This window comes from Podarcis gaigeae (assembly GCF_964106915.1).
Source record: "Podarcis gaigeae genome assembly, chromosome: 6".
In the NCBI taxonomy this organism is placed as follows: Eukaryota; Metazoa; Chordata; class Lepidosauria; order Squamata; family Lacertidae; genus Podarcis; species Podarcis gaigeae.
In genome coordinates, this window is record NC_139682.1 from 8,361,501 (window position 1) to 8,379,370 (window position 17,870).

Consider the following 17,870-nt stretch of genomic DNA (forward strand, 5'->3'; position numbering starts at 1 on the left):
CACACACACACACTGTCAGCACACACACTGACAACAAGGTTGGAAGTAAGACAATGTGTGCTGCTGATACTGTGAGTTTTGCTGTGTCAGGATTGTTAATTACTGGACTGAGATTATACCGTGCTGGAGAGATAAAGAAGGAATGTAAATAGCTTGTATATAATAGTAACAGAAATGCTTATGCAACCAGTCAAGCAATAAAGAAGCTCTTGCCTGTGAATTTGAGTATGACTCCTGTTCTTGTCTTCTGCCTCCGGGGTAAACTCTGTAGCAAACAGTAAGAAGTGGTTTTACCGAGGTGCCACCACACAAGCAGAAAAGCGCAGCGGAGGTGTGTGGGCAGTAACCTCTAATAGATGCATCCGACTCAGCCAACAGTTCAGAGTAGACCATGGCAGCCAGCATGAATTCTGCGCATACTGCAAGGTCTCTGCTGCACCACAGATCTGAGAGATTCCAACTTCTCAGAGTATCACAGGAGCATTTAATAGAATTAGAGTCAATATGGCAACCTACAGCCAAGTGTGCACGTTCCGAAGCCCTCCAGATGTTGATGGACTCCAACTCCCATCAGATCCAGCCAGCATGGTTGACGGCCAGAGATGATAGGAGGTGTGCTCCAGCAACATCTGTAGGGCACCATGTTGGCTGCTGTTTCCCTGAAGCATGGGTGCAAAGTGTTATTGCTCCCTCCAACAGCAAACTCAACCGGTTTGTGCCAACAGCATTTGCAGTTAAGCACAAGGCCACAAAAAAACAAGAGAAGAAGAAGAAGAAGAAGAAGAAGAAGAAGAAGAAGAAGAAGAAGAAGAAGAAGGGGAGTTTGGATTTGATATCCCGCTTTATCACTACCAGAAGGAGTCTCAAAGTGGCTAACATTCTCCTTTCCCACAACAAACACTCTGTGAGGTGAGTGGGGCTGAGAGACTTCAGAGAAGTGTGACTAGCCCAAGGTCACCCAGCAGCTGCATGTGGAGGAGCGGAGACGCGAACCCGGTTCACCAGATTACAAGTCTATCGCTCTTAACCACTACACCACACTGGCAAGAAACTCCAGAGTTTGGGTGGGTGGGAATCATCCTGAACAGTCAAGACACAGCCCAATAAGGGCTATGCATGTTCAGTACCACATAATGCTGAATGACTGTCGGGGAAAATTGAATTGTAGCACTGGACTTGACCACAAAGATCATCTAGGGCAATGCAGGAATCTTCCACCCAATGTGGAGCTCAAACTCACATCCCTGAGACCAAGTCTCATGCTCTACCGACTGAGCTATCCTAGTCTATGGGAAACTGAAGAGAAGGGAATGGAGTAACCTGCAGGAGGGCATGGCTGGGTGGACTGGCAAGCACAATGAGCAGAACCATTTTGCACGGCAATGTTTGGTTGTCAGTGCTACCTGCAGGGTTCTATCCAGGAGGACCCAGTGGGTGACTTCTGTTTAGCCTGCACACATGATATGAACAGCTGGAAAAAGGATCATTTTTTATGAAGTCACACAAGGACATGTCAACTGCAACTAATCCAGAATTTGGCAGCCAGGCTGGTGACTGGCCACCAAAACCATATAACACCAGTCCTGAAAGACCTTCATTGGCTTCCAGTACATTTCCGAGCACAATTCAAAGTGTTGGTGCTGAACTTTAAAGCCCTAAATGGCCTCGTTCCTGTATACCTGAAGGAGCGTCTCCACCCCCCATCGTTCAGCCTGGACACTGAGGTCCAGCTCTGAGGGCCTTCCGGCGGTTCCCTCACTGTGAGAAGTAAGGTTGCAGGGAACCAGGCAGAGGGCCTTCTCGGTAGTGGCGCCTGCCCTGTGGAACGCCCTTCTGTCATATGTAAAGGAAATAAACAACTATCTGACTTTTAGAAGACATCTGAAGGCAGCCCTGTTTAGGGAAGTTTTTAATGTTTGATTGCTGTTTAAAATTATTATTAATATTCTGTTGGGAGCTGCCCAGAGTGGTTGGCGAAACCCAGCCAGACGGGTAGGGTATAAATAATAAATTATTATTAATTATTATTATTATTATTATTATTATTATTATCTGTTCTAGTGAGCAAGTTGCTCTTTTCTCTAAGATAGGCAGAGGCACTATGAGAAAGAGGATGGTCTGAGCTTTGGCAACATTCTTATGGTGTTAAGAAGCTGTTTGGATGAGCTTTTGGGTATTACTCTTTTAAAAAAGAATCCCGACTCTCCTTTTCTCCATGTGAAGAGACCCAGCTTTTCAAAAAAAAGAACACCCCCCCCCCCCGCCGCCTTGGCATCTTCAGGATATGTTCCACCTCCTTATTAGTAATTAGGCATAAGAGGAAACGCTGAGCCCCTTCTGGGTTTAGAGGATTCACTTAGATCAATCGTCTCATCCACAGCACGTGAAATCTGGTTGGTGGTCTCAGGCAAGGAGTTGTGGGTTTGGGGAAAAGGAAATCAACGTGTGGCCTTTTCACTCATTCAGTGGCTTCCATAATCTCCAGCACAAGAGTTCGAGGTCCGGTCATGATGAGGCTGCTAATGGTCTGATAGTCCAGATGTAAGACATACATTCCGTTCACAGAATAGACAAACTGGCAGACCTAAAGGGAGGGGAAAGGAGAAGTTACACTACATTTTTCTCAAAAGTGAATTTTTAGGGGATCTCAATCAGGTGGAGCACCTGTGGGAGTGTCCAGAGCTGTGAAAAGTCAGGTAAGTGGGGTAACAATAACAATAACAACAACAATAATAGATTAATAGTTATAATCATCTTCATTTCACAAAAAGCAGGGAGATTTCTCAGGGAGATTTCATACTTCTCCGGAGAAGCCACCAAATTCTGTCAGAAGTAAAATTCAATGAAAATTTGGAAAGTCTTGCGCAAGCAAAATCTTATACACATATCTAATCTGATAGAAGCAGTCTTTTGAGAAACTCTTTAATTCCAAAAAAACCCACAAACCGCCAAAGTCTGCATTTGTATAAGCCACTCCCTTGCTTCTCCCTCCTTTCTCCAAATAAAATAAAATAACAAATAAGGCCTCTAAGCAGCAGAGCCACCAGCTCCCCTCATTCCAAAGGAGCTGATCCTTAAGGAGGAGCTCAAAAGCCATTTATTTTTGGTTGAGTGCTCTCAGGTGGCACCCATCGTCTTTCGTGCTCGAGTAGACAGAGAGGATTTGCTTGTCAAATTCACTCAGCTCCTTTTCCCGCGATCAGCCGACAACTCATCCATCAGCTTCCAGGTGCTGCAACGAGGCTCCTTCCAACATGCTTTGCACAACAGCCAAAGCATCTCAGATATAGGCAAGCTTTCAGTCTCCATTCTGACTAGTGCTGGTCCAAAAGTTCTCAGAAGGGCTTTCAGCCAAATGAATGGCATTCAGGTCCTGCTGAGGGACTTCATATAGAGTCATAGAATTGTGGAGTTGGAAGGGACCCTGAAAATCATCTCATCCAAGCCCCTGCAATGCAGGAAAATGCAGCTGTCCCGTATGGGGATCAAACCTGCAACTTTGGTGTTACAGCACCATACTCTAAAACTGAGCTACCCAGGCTGAGGTATAGGGATCTGGTTGACTAGATAATGTTAGGATATTTCCATTCCACCTTAAAAGGGAGCAGGCTTTGTGAGTCACAGAGTCTGCGTATTTCCTGTTCACAGGATGTTTATGTTTGCTATTGCTTTCGTTTCTCTCTGTTGCTCTGTGCCTGAACACACAAGCAGGCAGTCAAGTTTTTCTTTCTTCTGACCAATGCTGAATAAACTTGTAAATATGCTCTCCTGAGTGCAACTTTCGCTGTGTGAATTCTGCTGATAGTGTGTGCATCAGCCCAGGAATGTGGCAATCTATTTCTGGAGCTCATGTCGCTACTGTAATTGCTGATACTGCGTGTCTACGGGAGATCGATGGACGTCCGGAGATGACGTGGAGGCAGTGATGGCCTTTGTCTCCCTGGCAGTATTCCAACAGATAAGACTGGTACCTTCATGCCAGCAGCTGCAGCTGGTCCTCCTGGATCCACAGCCTGGATGTGGCATGGCTGACCTCCACGGACCACAAACCCCCAGCCAACTGCGTCGCCCACAATCTGCAAAAAAAGAGGGACGGCATTTGCAATTGTTCTTTCTTTTCTTTTTTTTACACCCCAGTGTTGCAAAAATGCTCAGCCTTGGGCAAAAGCAAAGGTGACAGTCTTCTTCCTTTTCCTTCTACAAGGCTAAAACTCCACCATTCGGCAGTTTGGTGGGAAAGAGGCAGCAGGGGACACCAAGTCAACAAGCCCCCATCTCACTCCTCCTGAGGTGTGAGACTTCTGGTTTTCAAATAAACACAATCGAAACCAAGAGTGTGGAAGAGTCCTGCCTCCTGCTACCCCTTGCAGTTCTGTAACACAGGACCCAAGTCAGGAAAAACACAAATAAATGTAGCAGGTCCAGAGCTATGTGCCGAGTTGGTTAAGTTGAAATTAAAGTTGTATGTATAATGGATTCAAACAAGTGAATAAAAGGTGAAGGGACCCCTGAGCATTACATTCAGTCATGGCCGACTCTGGGGTTGCGGCGCTCATCTCGCTTTATTGGGCGAGGGAGCTGGCACACAGCTTCCAGGTCATGTGGCCAGCATGACTAAACCACTTCTGGCGAACCAGGGCAGCGCTAGGAAATGCCATTTACCTTCCCGCCGGAGTGGTACCTATTTATCTACTTGCACTTTGACGTGCTTTTGAACTGCTAGGTTGGCAGGAGCAGGGACCGAGCAACAGGAGCTCACCCCGTCGCGGGGATTTGAACCACCAACCTTCTGATCGGCAAGTTCTAGGCTCTGTGGTTGAACCCACAGCGTCACCCACATCCCAAAACAAGTGAATAGAAATGGTCAATTGCATTAAAAATAAAAAGATGGGAAGACTGCCTGGTTCTTGCTCTTGAGTGAACACAGAGACTAAGCTAGTCATTTTAGACTGATGTGGCAGAAGTCAACGTCCCATTAAACTGGTTTCTGAACTCCTCTGACTTTGCACGCATGTGTCCAAGGACAGAAGCTCAAATTAGAAGCGTATTGGAGGGGAGGGGGAGAAAAAGGCCATCTCTCAAAGGGCTTCGCCTGATTGAAACAAGCGAATGAAAAAACAACAACAAACAGGTGGTACAGGAAGGAGAGGAAACTAACCATGAAAACGACAAAAAGATGTTTCCACAAGACTCGGGGAGTTGAAGGACAGGGCAAGTTCAGAAGGGAAGAAATGGCACGCCAGGAAGAGAAGAGAATGTCCTTCCTAGCCAGTTTGAAAATAAAAAAAAAATCAAACACCACATTCTGATGGCTCAGTGACAGAGCGCACATTTTGGCTGCAAAAGGTCCCGGGTCCAAACTCTGGCATCTAAAGATGAGGGAGCAGAGGTGATGGGAAAGACTCTGGAGATCTGCTACCAAACAGATTACACAAACATGGGCCCAATGTCTATGGCAGCTTCACATGACCTTCCCCGTGACCTTTCCACTCTGCATCTCGCCCCCTTTGCAGAGTGACACAAGGAAACTCTGATGCCGCTTAATCCAATGAATGCAGCTGCAAGGAGTCAAAACAGTCGTTTCTTTTTGCAGTGGACAGATGCACCATCCCACCCCCCACCCCCTGTATCATATCCCCAAAACCGCACACTCTCTTCCTACACCAGACTCCTTGCTTTCAAAAGAGCTATCAGCTTCTATACTTCTTAGCACCTTCTTCTGACCCGCAGGAAAATACGGCGAAACCCAACCCAGAAATGCACATTAAGTAGGGCTACCATACACCTGGAATTTCTCGGACGTGGTCGGGATTCGTCTGTCCAACATGACATCCAGGCGAAATTTTGGAAAAGCGGCTAAAATGTCCAGGGAAACCTGGGCATATAGCAGCCCAAATGAGAAGTGTGGGGTTTTTTTTGGGGGGGGGGGTATTTTCCTAAACAATTGGTAAAAATCTTCATTTTCATTTGGAGATTTTGCAACAACTTTGCCCTCAAAAGCTCAAGCACAGATTTTCACTTTTTGAAATATGCCAACCCTAACAAAAATGGGGAAACAATAAAACAATGGAAGTTATAAGAACAACTTGGCCACGATAAGGAAATTTTGCCTGTGGTATGACTATTTTCCACCTACCCATTTCGACTCTCTGGCACCCTATCTGCATAACCTAGCAATTCCAAAATATAGAAGCGCTTTTACTCTTGCAAGATTGAATGTATTGCCCTCGGTTGTACTTGAGGGACGATTCCAAAACAGATTCCACACGAAAAATGCTTATGTCCCTGTGGAGATGGCAGTACCAAATCAGTGACGCATGCCCTTCTGGCTTGCACTCTTTATAAAGACTTGAGGAATGAGGTTATCACCCCTCTTTTATTGTCCATTCTGGGTCGGCCAGCCACTGCCAATGTCCTTTCTCTTGGCAGATGAGCAGGTGACAGCAAAGGCTGCAGGGTTTTTAGCTGGGGCAATTTGAGGAAAATCCACTCTATGACTATTGATTCAAAACCCTAAAATGTATTTTATATAATTGACTTATTTTTATTTTTTGTATCTCATATTGTTGTTTTATTGCTATGATCGACAGCAGATACAAATAAAGATTCATTCATTCATGGAAGTTATAATTAAAGCCCAGAGGCAAATTAGATGTGTAACCTTTCTACACACACAAACACACACACACACACACACACTCCATTTACTCCTGAGCAGCCCCATTAGTTCCAACTCAAACACACCAGTATTGCTGTGTTGCATCACTTAAGCATGCTTCGCCTTGGGACTGGGACTATTTTGTGGGAGGGATGCTAACATATCGTGCAACTTTAGGCTTGCCCAGTTAAAGGGCTCTGTACTGTAACAAGGAGGATTTAGCAATAATCCCAATGTAACATTCTGATGACCGCCTAACAAGCTTACCGTCAGCGTTTTCTTGATGTACGGGGCCCCAGGGGTCAGAAGCTCCTCATTGGTGACAGGCCTCTTTAATACTTGCATGGAGGGGAGGAAAAGGAAAATGACAGGTCTTACCTAAAGGTCAATTGTTCGAAAAAAGAGTAACATAGCAAAGTGAACGGGGAAGTGAACCAGGAATGTTAACCAGATAGGACAGAGCTTATTTTTCTTCTTCTTCAGTGTGCAGGTGGTTCTCAGTGGGGAAAAAACCCACACACAGAAATGCACAACTGAGTCAAGGTCCAGAACAATTCGTGGAAGTACAAACAGATCTCAGCAAGGACCATCTTCAGCCTCTCCAATGTTTTGCTTTGAAAAAATCAAATGCAATGCAAAATGCTTCGTGCAGACGGTTCTTTGGAAGCGGAACGAAGGGGATTTGCTGCAGCTGTGGTGCTTGCAGGCTTGTTTCTGTTCGTTTGCTGGTCAGTGTGATGGGCTTGGCGTGATAGAGAGGACTCTCTTGTCACGTGGAGGAGCAGATAAGGAAAAAAACCAGAATGGAAGATGGGAAAGAAGGAGGAGGTGGAGGCGGCTTTGGATTTGATATCCTGCTTTATCAATGCCCTAAGGCGTCTCAAAGCGGCCAACAATCTCCTTTCCCTTCCTCCCCCACAACAAACACTCTGTGAGGTGAGTGGGGCTGAGAGACTTCAGAGAAGTGTGACTGGCCCAAGGTCACCCAGCAGCTGCATGTGGAGGAGCGGGGAAGCGAACCTGGTTCACCAGATTACGAGTCCACCACTCTTAACCACTACACCACACTGGCTCTGTGGGTGTGTGGGTGCTTGCTAGGGTTGCCATACGCCTGGGAAAACCTGGACACGTTCTCTTTTAGGGGGGCAACATGCCCATCCAGGCAGATTTTTACATTTTAAAGTAAATGCCTGGTTTGGGGGGGGTGTCAGTTGTTATTGTTGTTGTGTTGTCCCCCCGCAGCTTTCCCCAGCTCGGGCTGTCCTCTTTTTTGTTCTTCAAGACATGGCAAACCTAGTTAGCACATTTAAGAGGCCCAAACCAAAGAATCTTTGTTTGGAATTAAACCGTCAAATTCTTAGGATTATGAGCAATATTCTAGGCTCTGTGGCATAATGATGACCAGAATGGCTGGGCAACCCAGTCAGATGGGCGGCATATAAATATTATTATTAATATTAGCATTCCTCACCAGATTTGGGGTTGCATTCCACAGCTGGCAGGAACCCCAAACTCGGGGAGAGATTGAAATAGGGGTTGGATCCCCCAGCCAGTGAGGTGACGCTGCTCCTTCGAACCGCTGAGACTGTTTTGATTTCTTTATTGGGCTGAACTGAAAGAGACAAAGGGAAGTTGGGCTGAGGCTGGTGGAGCAGAACCCCACTGGTGCTAATAGACCAGCCTCTGCTGCTACAAACCATACCCCCATACCCTCCCAGACCCAGCAGCAGGCTGGCCTAGGCCCCACGACATCACCCAGAGGGCTCCCCACAATTGCCGCCATCACCCACAGTTACCCACCAGACAAGAAGCTGCAGCTGTTCTGCTCAGGGTTGAGCTTGCGGAGGCAGAAGGGGCTGTCAGGACTGTCCGAAAGGGCCCTGGAGGAGTTCTCGCTGAGCAGCTCCGCGAGACGTCTCCTCCGGCGGAAATTGATGCGGAACTGATAGAGGAGGTTGCCGTCATAGAAGTGGTGCCGGCCGGCCACTAAGGAAAGAATGGGTATGTGGGGAGGGAGCAGATTGAGGGCTGTGGTTCTTCCCATCCCACCCCCAAGAACGTGGGCAGAGATAGGATTCAGCAGTCTTCCGTCAGCAACCTGGGAGTTGGTGACAATTGTTCTCAGTGCTCTCTCTCTCTCACACACACACACACACACACAGAGAGAGACTGCAATAGCTCCTGGTCCATCTCTGGGGACAATCTGAAATACTTGTGTTTACATTCAGGGTTCGGGATATCCAGATGGAATGCCTGCCTCCACATCTGCATGCCCAGAAGTTGATGTTCACGGCATCTCTGTCAGGTGCCTCAACCATCTGAGGTGAGGTGTGTAACCATCCGAGATGAGGTGTGTAAGAGAGAGATGGGCTTCTAGGTGGTGGCACCCTCGTAATAGAATTTTCTCCCCACAATGGTTTGCTTGGTGCTGACTTTGTCATCTGTTTGGTATCAAGAGGACCCCTAATTTCCCCAGACCAGGTTTGATGCTGCTTTAATTTGCTCTTAATTCCCAGTTGTCAAAGCAATGATTCTTCAACAACAACTTCGTTGGACTGGTTGTTCAGATGCCTGATTATCATCTTCCAAAGCAACTATTCTATTCCGAATTTAAAAATGGAAAGAGTAATGCAACAAAAGAGCTTTAAAGTCTCTCTCAAGGCAAATCTAAAAAAAATGTAGTATAAAAACCGACAATTGGGAAACAATGGCCTGCGAGTGCCCCAGTTGGAGGACAGCCTTTACTAAGAGTGTCATGGGTTTTGAAGATGCTCAAACTCAGGACGAAAGGGAGGAACATGCTAAGAGGAAGGCACACTTGGCAAATCCACACTGTGATCAACTCCCACCCAGAAACCTATGTCCCCACTGTGGAAGGACGTGGGGATCCAGAATTGGCCTCCACAGTCACTTACAGACTCACTTTTAAAACTGTGTTCATGGAAGACAATCTTACTTGGCTACGAGAGATCGCCAAAGAAGAAGTTCCTAATTGCACATTTTTAAAATCAATTCTAACTTTGTGCTTTTATGTGCCTGCAAATCTCCCTTAGAAAAACATGTTTTGGAAAAGAAGGCTGGAAGTTAACAAAGATTGGAAAATAACACTGCTTTTCTTAGCTACACTCTTTTGCGCTCTGCCCCTTCTCTAGTCTTTGGTTCCTGTTGGCCATGCTGTCTTCCAGTTTCTAGCCAAGAGCCAGGATAGTTCCCCTTCCCCCTCCCAACTCCTCCTCATCTGACAGCTGTTGCTTTTCCAGTCTTTCCGCCCAACTTCTTATTCCTTCCTTCCATCTCTCATAGCCTCCAGTATGCAACTGATATCTCCAATGTATAGGAGAAGAACCTCAATTTGGTCACAACATCCTGCTTTATATTCCTGATTCCTATATTCCTCTTGTTCTAAGAGGAGGCTGGAGATCTTCCCCTGGGTGTATCCCACCATGTGTGTTGCTTTGGCCAATTTAGAGAGTGCCAGCTTCTAGGCCAGCCTTTCTCAACCTGTGGGTCCCCAGATGTTGTTGGACTACAACTCCCATCACCCCTAGCTAGCAAGGCCAGAGCTCAGGGATGATGGGAGTTGTAGTCCAACAACATCTGGGGACCCACACATTGGGAAGAACTGTTCTAGGTGATATGCTCTAGCCATTACACCGCACTGCTCTTTGGCGCTTCTGGCTATCCTAGGCATGTCCTTTGCCCCTAACCTACCCAGCAAGTAACAACCCTCCCTTTTCTGCAATCTCCTTCTTCATACCGTGCTGGATAATCCCATGTTCAAGGAGCACTTGGCAAAGCTCAGCAGCTTCTTTCCGGTTTGCTGCCTCTCCTTCCTGGACCAACCAGTCGATCATTTCACAGGCCAGAAAAGTCCTTTGGTACTTCACCGAGTTCTCCTCTCTGACTTTCAGGATCGAGTCCTCTACGCTGATCAGCCTAGGATCAAGGAAGCACATGGCAAAGGAACAAGGTGAGCAGATCAGCATTTGCCATTGCCATTTTAACACTTGCTAATATTGTGTATTTTAATGAGGGTGAAAGAGGAGAGTGCAAAATAAGGTCTGAAGCTCAACATAAAAAAAACTAAGATCATGGCCACGGGTCCCATCACCTCCTGGCAAATAGAAGGGAAAGAAATTGAGGCAGTGAGAGATTTTACTTTCTTGGGCTCCATGATCACTGCAGATGGCGACAGCAGTCACGAAATTAAAAGACGCCTGCTTCTTGGGAGAAAAGCAATGACAAACCTAGACAGCATCTTAAAAAGCAGAGACATCACCTTGCTGACAAAGGTCCGTATAGTTAAAGCTATGGTTTTCCCAGTAGTGATGTATGGAAGTGAGAGCTGGGCCATAAAGAAGGCTGATCGCCAAAGAATCGATACTTTTGAATTATGGTGCTGGAGGAGACTCTTGAGACTGCAAGAAGAACAAACCTCTCCATTCTTAAGGAAATCAGCCCTGAGTGCTCTTGGAAGGACAGATCCTGAAGCTGAGGCTCCAGTACTATGGCCACCTCATGAGAAGAGAGGATTCCCTGGAAAAGACCCTGATGTTGGGAAAGATGGAGGGCACAAGGAGAAGGGGACGACAGAGGACGAGATGGTTCGACAGTGTTCTCAAAGCTACCAACATGAGTATGAGCAAACTCTGGGAGGCAGTGGAGGACAGAGGTGCCTGGCGTTCTCTGGTCCATGGGGTCACGAAGAGTTGGACACGACTAAATGACTAAACAACAACAATATTGCGTAGGGTTGTTAAACATCCAAGCCATTCATTTCTCAAAGAAAAATGTGCTGGGAGTCAAGTTTATCTAGAAGCAGAAGCAGAGTCCAGAGGCACAGGTGCTTGTCACAGTTACCCAGCAATGAATGAGGGGAAGCCACTTTGCACAGCAAAGAGGCAAGGCTGCTCAGCATTATGTCAAACTAGATGGTTTTAGGAGGGACGTGTGTGGAGCTGTGGTGTAAACCACTGAGCCTAGGGCTTGCCAATTGGAAGGTCAGCAGTTCAAATCCCCGCGATGGGGTGAGCTCCCGTTGCTCAGTCCCAGCTCCTGCCAACCTAGCAGTTTGAAAGCACGTCTAAGTGCAAGCAGATAAATAGATACTGCTCCGGCGGGAAGGTAAACGGCGTTTCTGTGCGCTGCTCTGGTTTCTTCAGAAGCGGCTTAGTCATGCTGGCCACATGACCTGGAAAAACTGTGGACAAACGCCTCTCCCTCGGCCTGTAAAGCGAGATGAGCACCACAACCCCAGAGTCGTTCGCAACTGGACTTAACTGTCAGGGGTCCTTTACCTTTACCTTTTAGATGGTTTTAAAAGAGGATTATACCAGTGGTAGCTCAATTGGTTACAGCATGGTGCTGATAACACCAAGGTTGCAGGTTCAATCCTTGTATTGGGCAGCTGGATGTCCCTGCCTTGCAGGGGTTGGGCTAGATGACCCCCAGGGTGCCTTCGAACTGTACCATTCTATGATGCTAAGTTCTTAGAAGAAACAGCGGCTGATGGCTCCTAGTCAAGGTGGCTATGTTCTGCCTCCATAGCTGGAGGGAGCAATGCTTCTGAATACAGTTGTTGGATGCCATAGGAGGCAAGAACGCTCTTATGCTTGAATTCTGCTTGTGGGTTTCCTACTGCTTAAAAAAAAAGATAAAGGACCCCTGGATGGTTAAGTCCAGTCAAAGGCGACTATGGGGTTTCAGCGCTCATCTTGCTTTCAGGCCAAGGGAGCCGGTGTTTGTCTACAGACAGCTTTCCAGGTCATGTGGCCAGCAGGACTAAATGGCTTCTGCCGCAACGGGACACCGTGACGGAAACCTTCCCGCCTATTGATCTACTTGCACTTTGATGTGCTTTCGAACTGCTAGGTTGGCAGAAGCTGGGACAGAGCAACAGGAGCTCATTCCGTCGTGGGGATTCAAACCGCCGACCTTCTGATCGGCAAGCCCAAGAGGCTCAGTGGTTTAGACCACAGCGCCACCCACGTCCTGGGTTTCCTACAAGCATTTGCGTGGCCACTGTGAGAACTGGATGCTGGAATAGATGGGCCATTGGCTCCAATGGGCTCTTCTTCTATTCTTACGTTATGTCTGTAAGAGTGCAGCTGACATAACATAAGAAGGCATTTGAAACATAATATAAGAAGAAATTTGAAACAGATCTCCTGGCTGTCTCCTCTTCTGTCTCATTCTGATCACAGGAATCAGCCATAAGCACTCTCTTGTCTGGCATTACCCATACGTCAAAAAGATTAAAGGTGAAATTCAATCTCGACTCGTACGATTTATGAAATCAAGCTGTTGACAAACACTCTCCATCTCTGTAGAGGGAGGTGGCAGAAATTCTGACGGGCCTGTAATCACTGTTTCCGACAAGCACTCGAAAATTCAGTCTCCAGCGCCACAGTTTGAGCCTTTTTTAGCTGCAATAAACCTACTTTTTGTGTGCAGAAGAACTTAACCCCCATAACCACAAGAGGGCGTGCTGGGCCTATGGACTATAACTAACAGCCGATTCTATTCTCCCAAATTGCAGTGAAACAAAGCTTCTGCTCAGCTCTAGACTGTGGCTGTTTTATGGGAAGCATCCAAGCAAAGACTGGGAATTTAGGTCCGTGCAATTAAAGTGGATTAAAGGACCCTGCCACCTTGTCACAACAATTCCATTTTTTCCTTTTTAAATATGTGCTCTGTGAGGTTATGAATGTGACGGGGAATTGCTCTGAACGGTATGGGATGGAGGAATAATGAATGGAATGATGTATTTGCACAAGCAAATCAGGAGAAATGCTCATTGCCGTATAATCTCCCTGCAGGCAACTCAGAGGGAATGCAAAATAAAAACAGACATAGGGAGCATTCAGATGTGGGGGTTATTGCATTTGTTGTTGTTTAGTCGTTTAGTCATGTCCGACTTTTCGTGACCCCATGGACCAGAGCACGCCAGGCACTCCTGTCTTCCACTGCCTCCCGCAATTTGGTCAAACTCATGTTGGTAGCTTCGAGAACACTGTCCAACCATCTCGTCCTCTGTCGTCCCCTTCTCCTTGTGCCCTCCATCTTTCCCAGCATCGGGGTCTTTTCCAGTGAGTCTTCTCTTCTCATGAGGTGGCCAAAGTATTGGAGCCTCAGCTTCAGGATCTGTCCTTCCAGTGAGCACTCAGGGCTGATTTCCTTCAGAATGGATAGGTTTGATCTTCTTGCTGTCCATGGGACTCTCAAGAGTCTCCTCCAGCACCAGAATTCAAAGGCATCAATTCTTCGGCGATCAGCCTTCTTTATGGTCCAGCTCTCACTTCCATACATCACTACTGGGAAAACCATGGCTTTAACTATACGGACCTTTGTTGGCAAGGAGGCTATTGCATTAGTTTTCCTTATTATAAGGCTAGCCACTATTATCTCAGATTCTCACATTCCTTTCACACTGCATTAAGGAACACTGCCATGCTGTGCTCATTTTTGAGTGGCGGAAGAGAACTGCATGCCGAAAGCACCCGAAATGCTGCCATGAGAAATTAGAGAGCAAAATTTCTGTGACTTTCTGGGCTAAGGAGTTTGCAAATGGCTTTTCTTCTGGAAGCAAATGTCACGGAAAAGTGTGCTAAGCTTCTTCTGGGTTCCACTAGTTTTCCAGAAGTTGCTCTTGTGTTGCATGAATGATCACACAAAAGTTGGAAATTATCAGGCAAGGAAACATTGTGAAAATAAAGTGCTGCCTGAAGGCAGCCAGAGTCTAACCTTTGCTTTGTGCAAGTGAATCAGGACGAATGCCCAATAAGCAGGCAGGAAGTTGGGGACCTTTATTCAAAGAAACAAGGTAGCTCAGGAGGCTAGGCCTAGAAAACACAGCAACTCTGCTTGGTAGAACTTGCCCCTACGAAGATTCACAGATGCCCAAGTCTCCTTCTCCCCTGGGTCCTTCCCAAGCAATCTGAGACTATGTCACTAAGCAGCACTTTTCATACCTCTTCTGGTTCTGAGAGACCGGGGTTGGGGGGAGCTTGTTGCAGTGCAGAAAGCAGTCTATAGATATTGGAATTAATTGATTAAAATATTGTTATAGACTGGGGGACACTTGCCCCACAAAAAAAACCCCTAGAAATGAATAAAACTAGGATTTTTATTAACTGGGATATGGATTAAAGTACAAGCTGCAGAGATGTGCCAGGCAGGGAATTCTGGGCTGGCTTACCCAAATCAGCCTGCCTGGCATAGTGAAGAGCAAACCTGTTAACGTGGCAAAAGGTTTGATGGGCTATTGAGGGGGGGAATATTTGGGCCTGGGGATTGAGATGTTACCAACGTGATGGGGTGTATGGTTGAGGGGAGAGGAAAAGAGTTTCTGGGAGGAAGAAGCAGGAAGAAGAGTTGAGATGGCTGCGGAAACCCAGCCAGATGGGCAGGATATAAATAATATAGCATTATTATTATTAATTATTATTATTATTATTATTATTATATCCATCTTTAGGGGAGGCTGGCTCCAGGGCTGGCTATAGAAATGCCTTGGGCTGCAGTGCTATGGAGTACAATAATAGTAATAATAATAATTTGTTGTTGTTGTTGTTGTTATTTCTACCCCACCCATCTCTGGGAGGCTTCCAACAAAAGATTAAAAATACAAGCTCCTCTTGAAAGGACTATACGCTGTAAGATCTGAGCTCCCTCCATGTAGACTGAAGGTGTAAAGTAAAAGTAAAGGGACCCCTGACCATTAGGTCCAGTCGTGGCCGACTCTGGGGTTGCGGCGCTCATCTCGCTTTATTGGCAGAGGGAGCCGGCGTACAGCTTCCGGGTCATGTGGCCAGCATGACTAAGCCGCTTCTGGCTTAAATAAACCATATTTCTTAAAGCCATAACAGTCTCTGCCACAATTTCAATTCTGCAAAGGAGCACAGACCCTGTGTGAGGGCCTGAGATCCCACGGTGCCACCACTCGCAGAGAGAGAGGGGCAGGCACCTGACTCATAGCTGTCAACTTTTCCCTTTTCTTGCGAGGAATCCTATAAGGGAATTTCCCTTAAAAAAAGGGAAACGTTGACAGCTATGACCTGACTTTTGTAACACTATGAAAACTCTGAACAAGTGGCAGGCAGAGAATCAGTGGGGGCACCCTTGAGAGCATGAACAGCAAAGAAAGATAACAGACTGTGCAGTGGTACCTTGGGTTAAGTACTTAATTCGTTCCGGAGGTCCGTACTTAACCTGAAACTGTTCTTAACCTGAAGCACCACTTTAGCTAATGGGGCCTCCTGCTGCTGCCGTGTCGCTGGAGCACGATTTCTGTTCTCATCCTGAAGCAAAGTCCTTAACCTGAAGCACTATTTCTAGGTTAGCAGAGTGTGTAACCTGAAGCACCACTGTACTGCCAAAAGCCTTATGCCCCATGACCCTGGACGAAGGGACTCCACGTACGTCTCATAGAGGCTCTGTCCCCTCAGGAACACCTTCACGTCTTTGTTGAGAGGAAAGGTCCCGTCGTCCTTGCGGAAGCGATACAGCAGCTTTGCGTCCTTGTAGTCGAAATGCTCATCGCACACTGAAAGGAGTTCAAGGCAAAGATCAGCAACCTCTGACACGTAATTTATATTTTCTGTCCAAGCCTATGAAGGCTAGCATCACACAGATGGGGGGGGGGGGACCTCAAGGTTACTATGAATCATTTCTGCCCTTCCCTTCTTTGCAAAATCAGGTTTTCCGCCAACCATCTGTAGCCAAGTATCACCATTTGCCGTGTTGAAAGGCCAGATCATATAGGATATTGCAAAGGCCAACTCCTAGGGGAAGGGAGCCCCGCGGAACTGGACCCATCAAAGAGAGATGCCCAGTGTCCTATCAGCCAAGGTGTGCTGGTCCCGGGGGGGGGGGGTTACCGTGCGGTGTAGTCCGTGCCTGGTCCGGGGCTGAAGCGGGGTCCAAGGCAGGGAGTCAGGCGTGGTCAGGAACTCTGGCAGAAAGCATGACAGGGTGCCGGCAGGAACAGGTAACCAACAATGTTGCTCCTGCAACCTGGGACTGGGCTGGCTGGCTTTTATCTGCCCCGAGGCATAGGGCGGCCCCGGTCCACAGGTGACTCACCTCTCCTGGCCTGGAGGCGAGCACTGCTCCTGCAAGAACTTAGTTCCCTCTGCCTCTCTGCCCTGAGCCTCTGCAGCTCAGGAGAGGCTGGAGGGTTACCGGACCCAGAGGCAACCTCCTCTTCCCCTGACAGGGCTGAGAGTGGAGCACCTGCAGGCAATGGGTCCTCAATCACCTCCAGAGCCAGAGCAGATTCAGCTGGTGTCTGCTCCTGAGGATCCGGCACAGGTGAGGGCCCTTCAGGTTCAAGCCCCGGCTCAGCTGGCCCTGGAGGCGGGGACTCTGTGCAGGCTGGGATTCCTCAGGTTCAACCTCTGAATCAGATTCCCAGGCCATCACACAAGGTGGTCAAGGCATTGGTCCTCTGGGGAAACCACATTTTACAGGTATGGACCAACTGCAGCGTGTCCAGAGGATGCTGCCCAGAATAGTGAGAGGTTTCAGAAACCAAGTCCTAGAATCATAGAGTTGGAAGGGACCCCAAGGATCATCTAGTCCAACCCCCAGCAACGCAGGAATACAAGCTAAAGCAGCCACGGCAAATGGCCACACAACCACTGCTTTAAAACCTCCAATGAAGGCGAGTCCCAAGGGAGTACGGTCCATTGTTGAGCAGCTCTGTCAGAAAATTCTTCCTGATGTTGAGTCGGAATCTCCTTTCTTGTAACTTGAATCTATTAGTTTGAGTCCTATCCTCCAGAGCAGGAGAAAAGATGCTTGCTCCCTCTTCCACGTGACAGCCCTTGAGATACTGGAAGATGAAATGTTTCAAAAAGAATAACCTTGTGAAGTGAAAGGATAAGAAAGAGGGATTTATATCTAGATGCTAGGATAGAGATGATAAGGAAAACAGGAAGACACAATGAGAGATAAAGGAGGTGCTGTGGGATTGGTGGAAGTCAATGTTTGTTTTTCTTTTTAGTGTTTATATTATCAACTTGTAAGATATGGATTATTATTTTTTTGAATGCTGGTTTTTGTGTGTTGTGTATTCTTATTTTTCTATATTTTTTGTGTTGTTGTGTGGAAAATACTTGTTATGTACTGAAGTTCTCACTCTGGGCCAGCAGGGGGATACTGTAGATAGTTTTCACTCAGATCCACATATGCAAATACGGGATTGAAAGTG

The 17,870-nt window shown here is 47.0% G+C and overlaps 1 protein-coding gene across 2 annotated transcripts in view; it reads right to left on the reverse strand.

The window, feature by feature from the left end:
- Positions 1–2,269: 2,269 nt before the first annotated feature.
- LOC310847079 (DEP domain-containing mTOR-interacting protein-like) overlaps positions 2,270–17,870 on the reverse strand; it is a 37,475-nt gene continuing 21,874 nt past the window's right edge. Inside the window, exons 3-9 of one of the 2 annotated variants that reach the window (XM_083744549.1) lie at positions 16,079–16,202; positions 10,416–10,594; positions 8,459–8,644; positions 8,130–8,270; positions 6,926–6,996; positions 3,972–4,076; positions 2,270–2,584 (exon numbers count right to left, since the gene is read on the reverse strand). In XM_083744549.1, coding sequence (XP_083600675.1) covers positions 2,459–2,584; positions 3,972–4,076; positions 6,926–6,996; positions 8,130–8,270; positions 8,459–8,644; positions 10,416–10,594; positions 16,079–16,202 — 932 coding nt within the window. In that variant the 3' untranslated portion in view covers positions 2,270–2,458. The remainder of the gene's footprint in view (positions 2,585–3,971; positions 4,077–6,925; positions 6,997–8,129; positions 8,271–8,458; positions 8,645–10,415; positions 10,595–16,078; positions 16,203–17,870) is intronic. The other variant, XM_083744550.1, reaches the window with a different exon arrangement.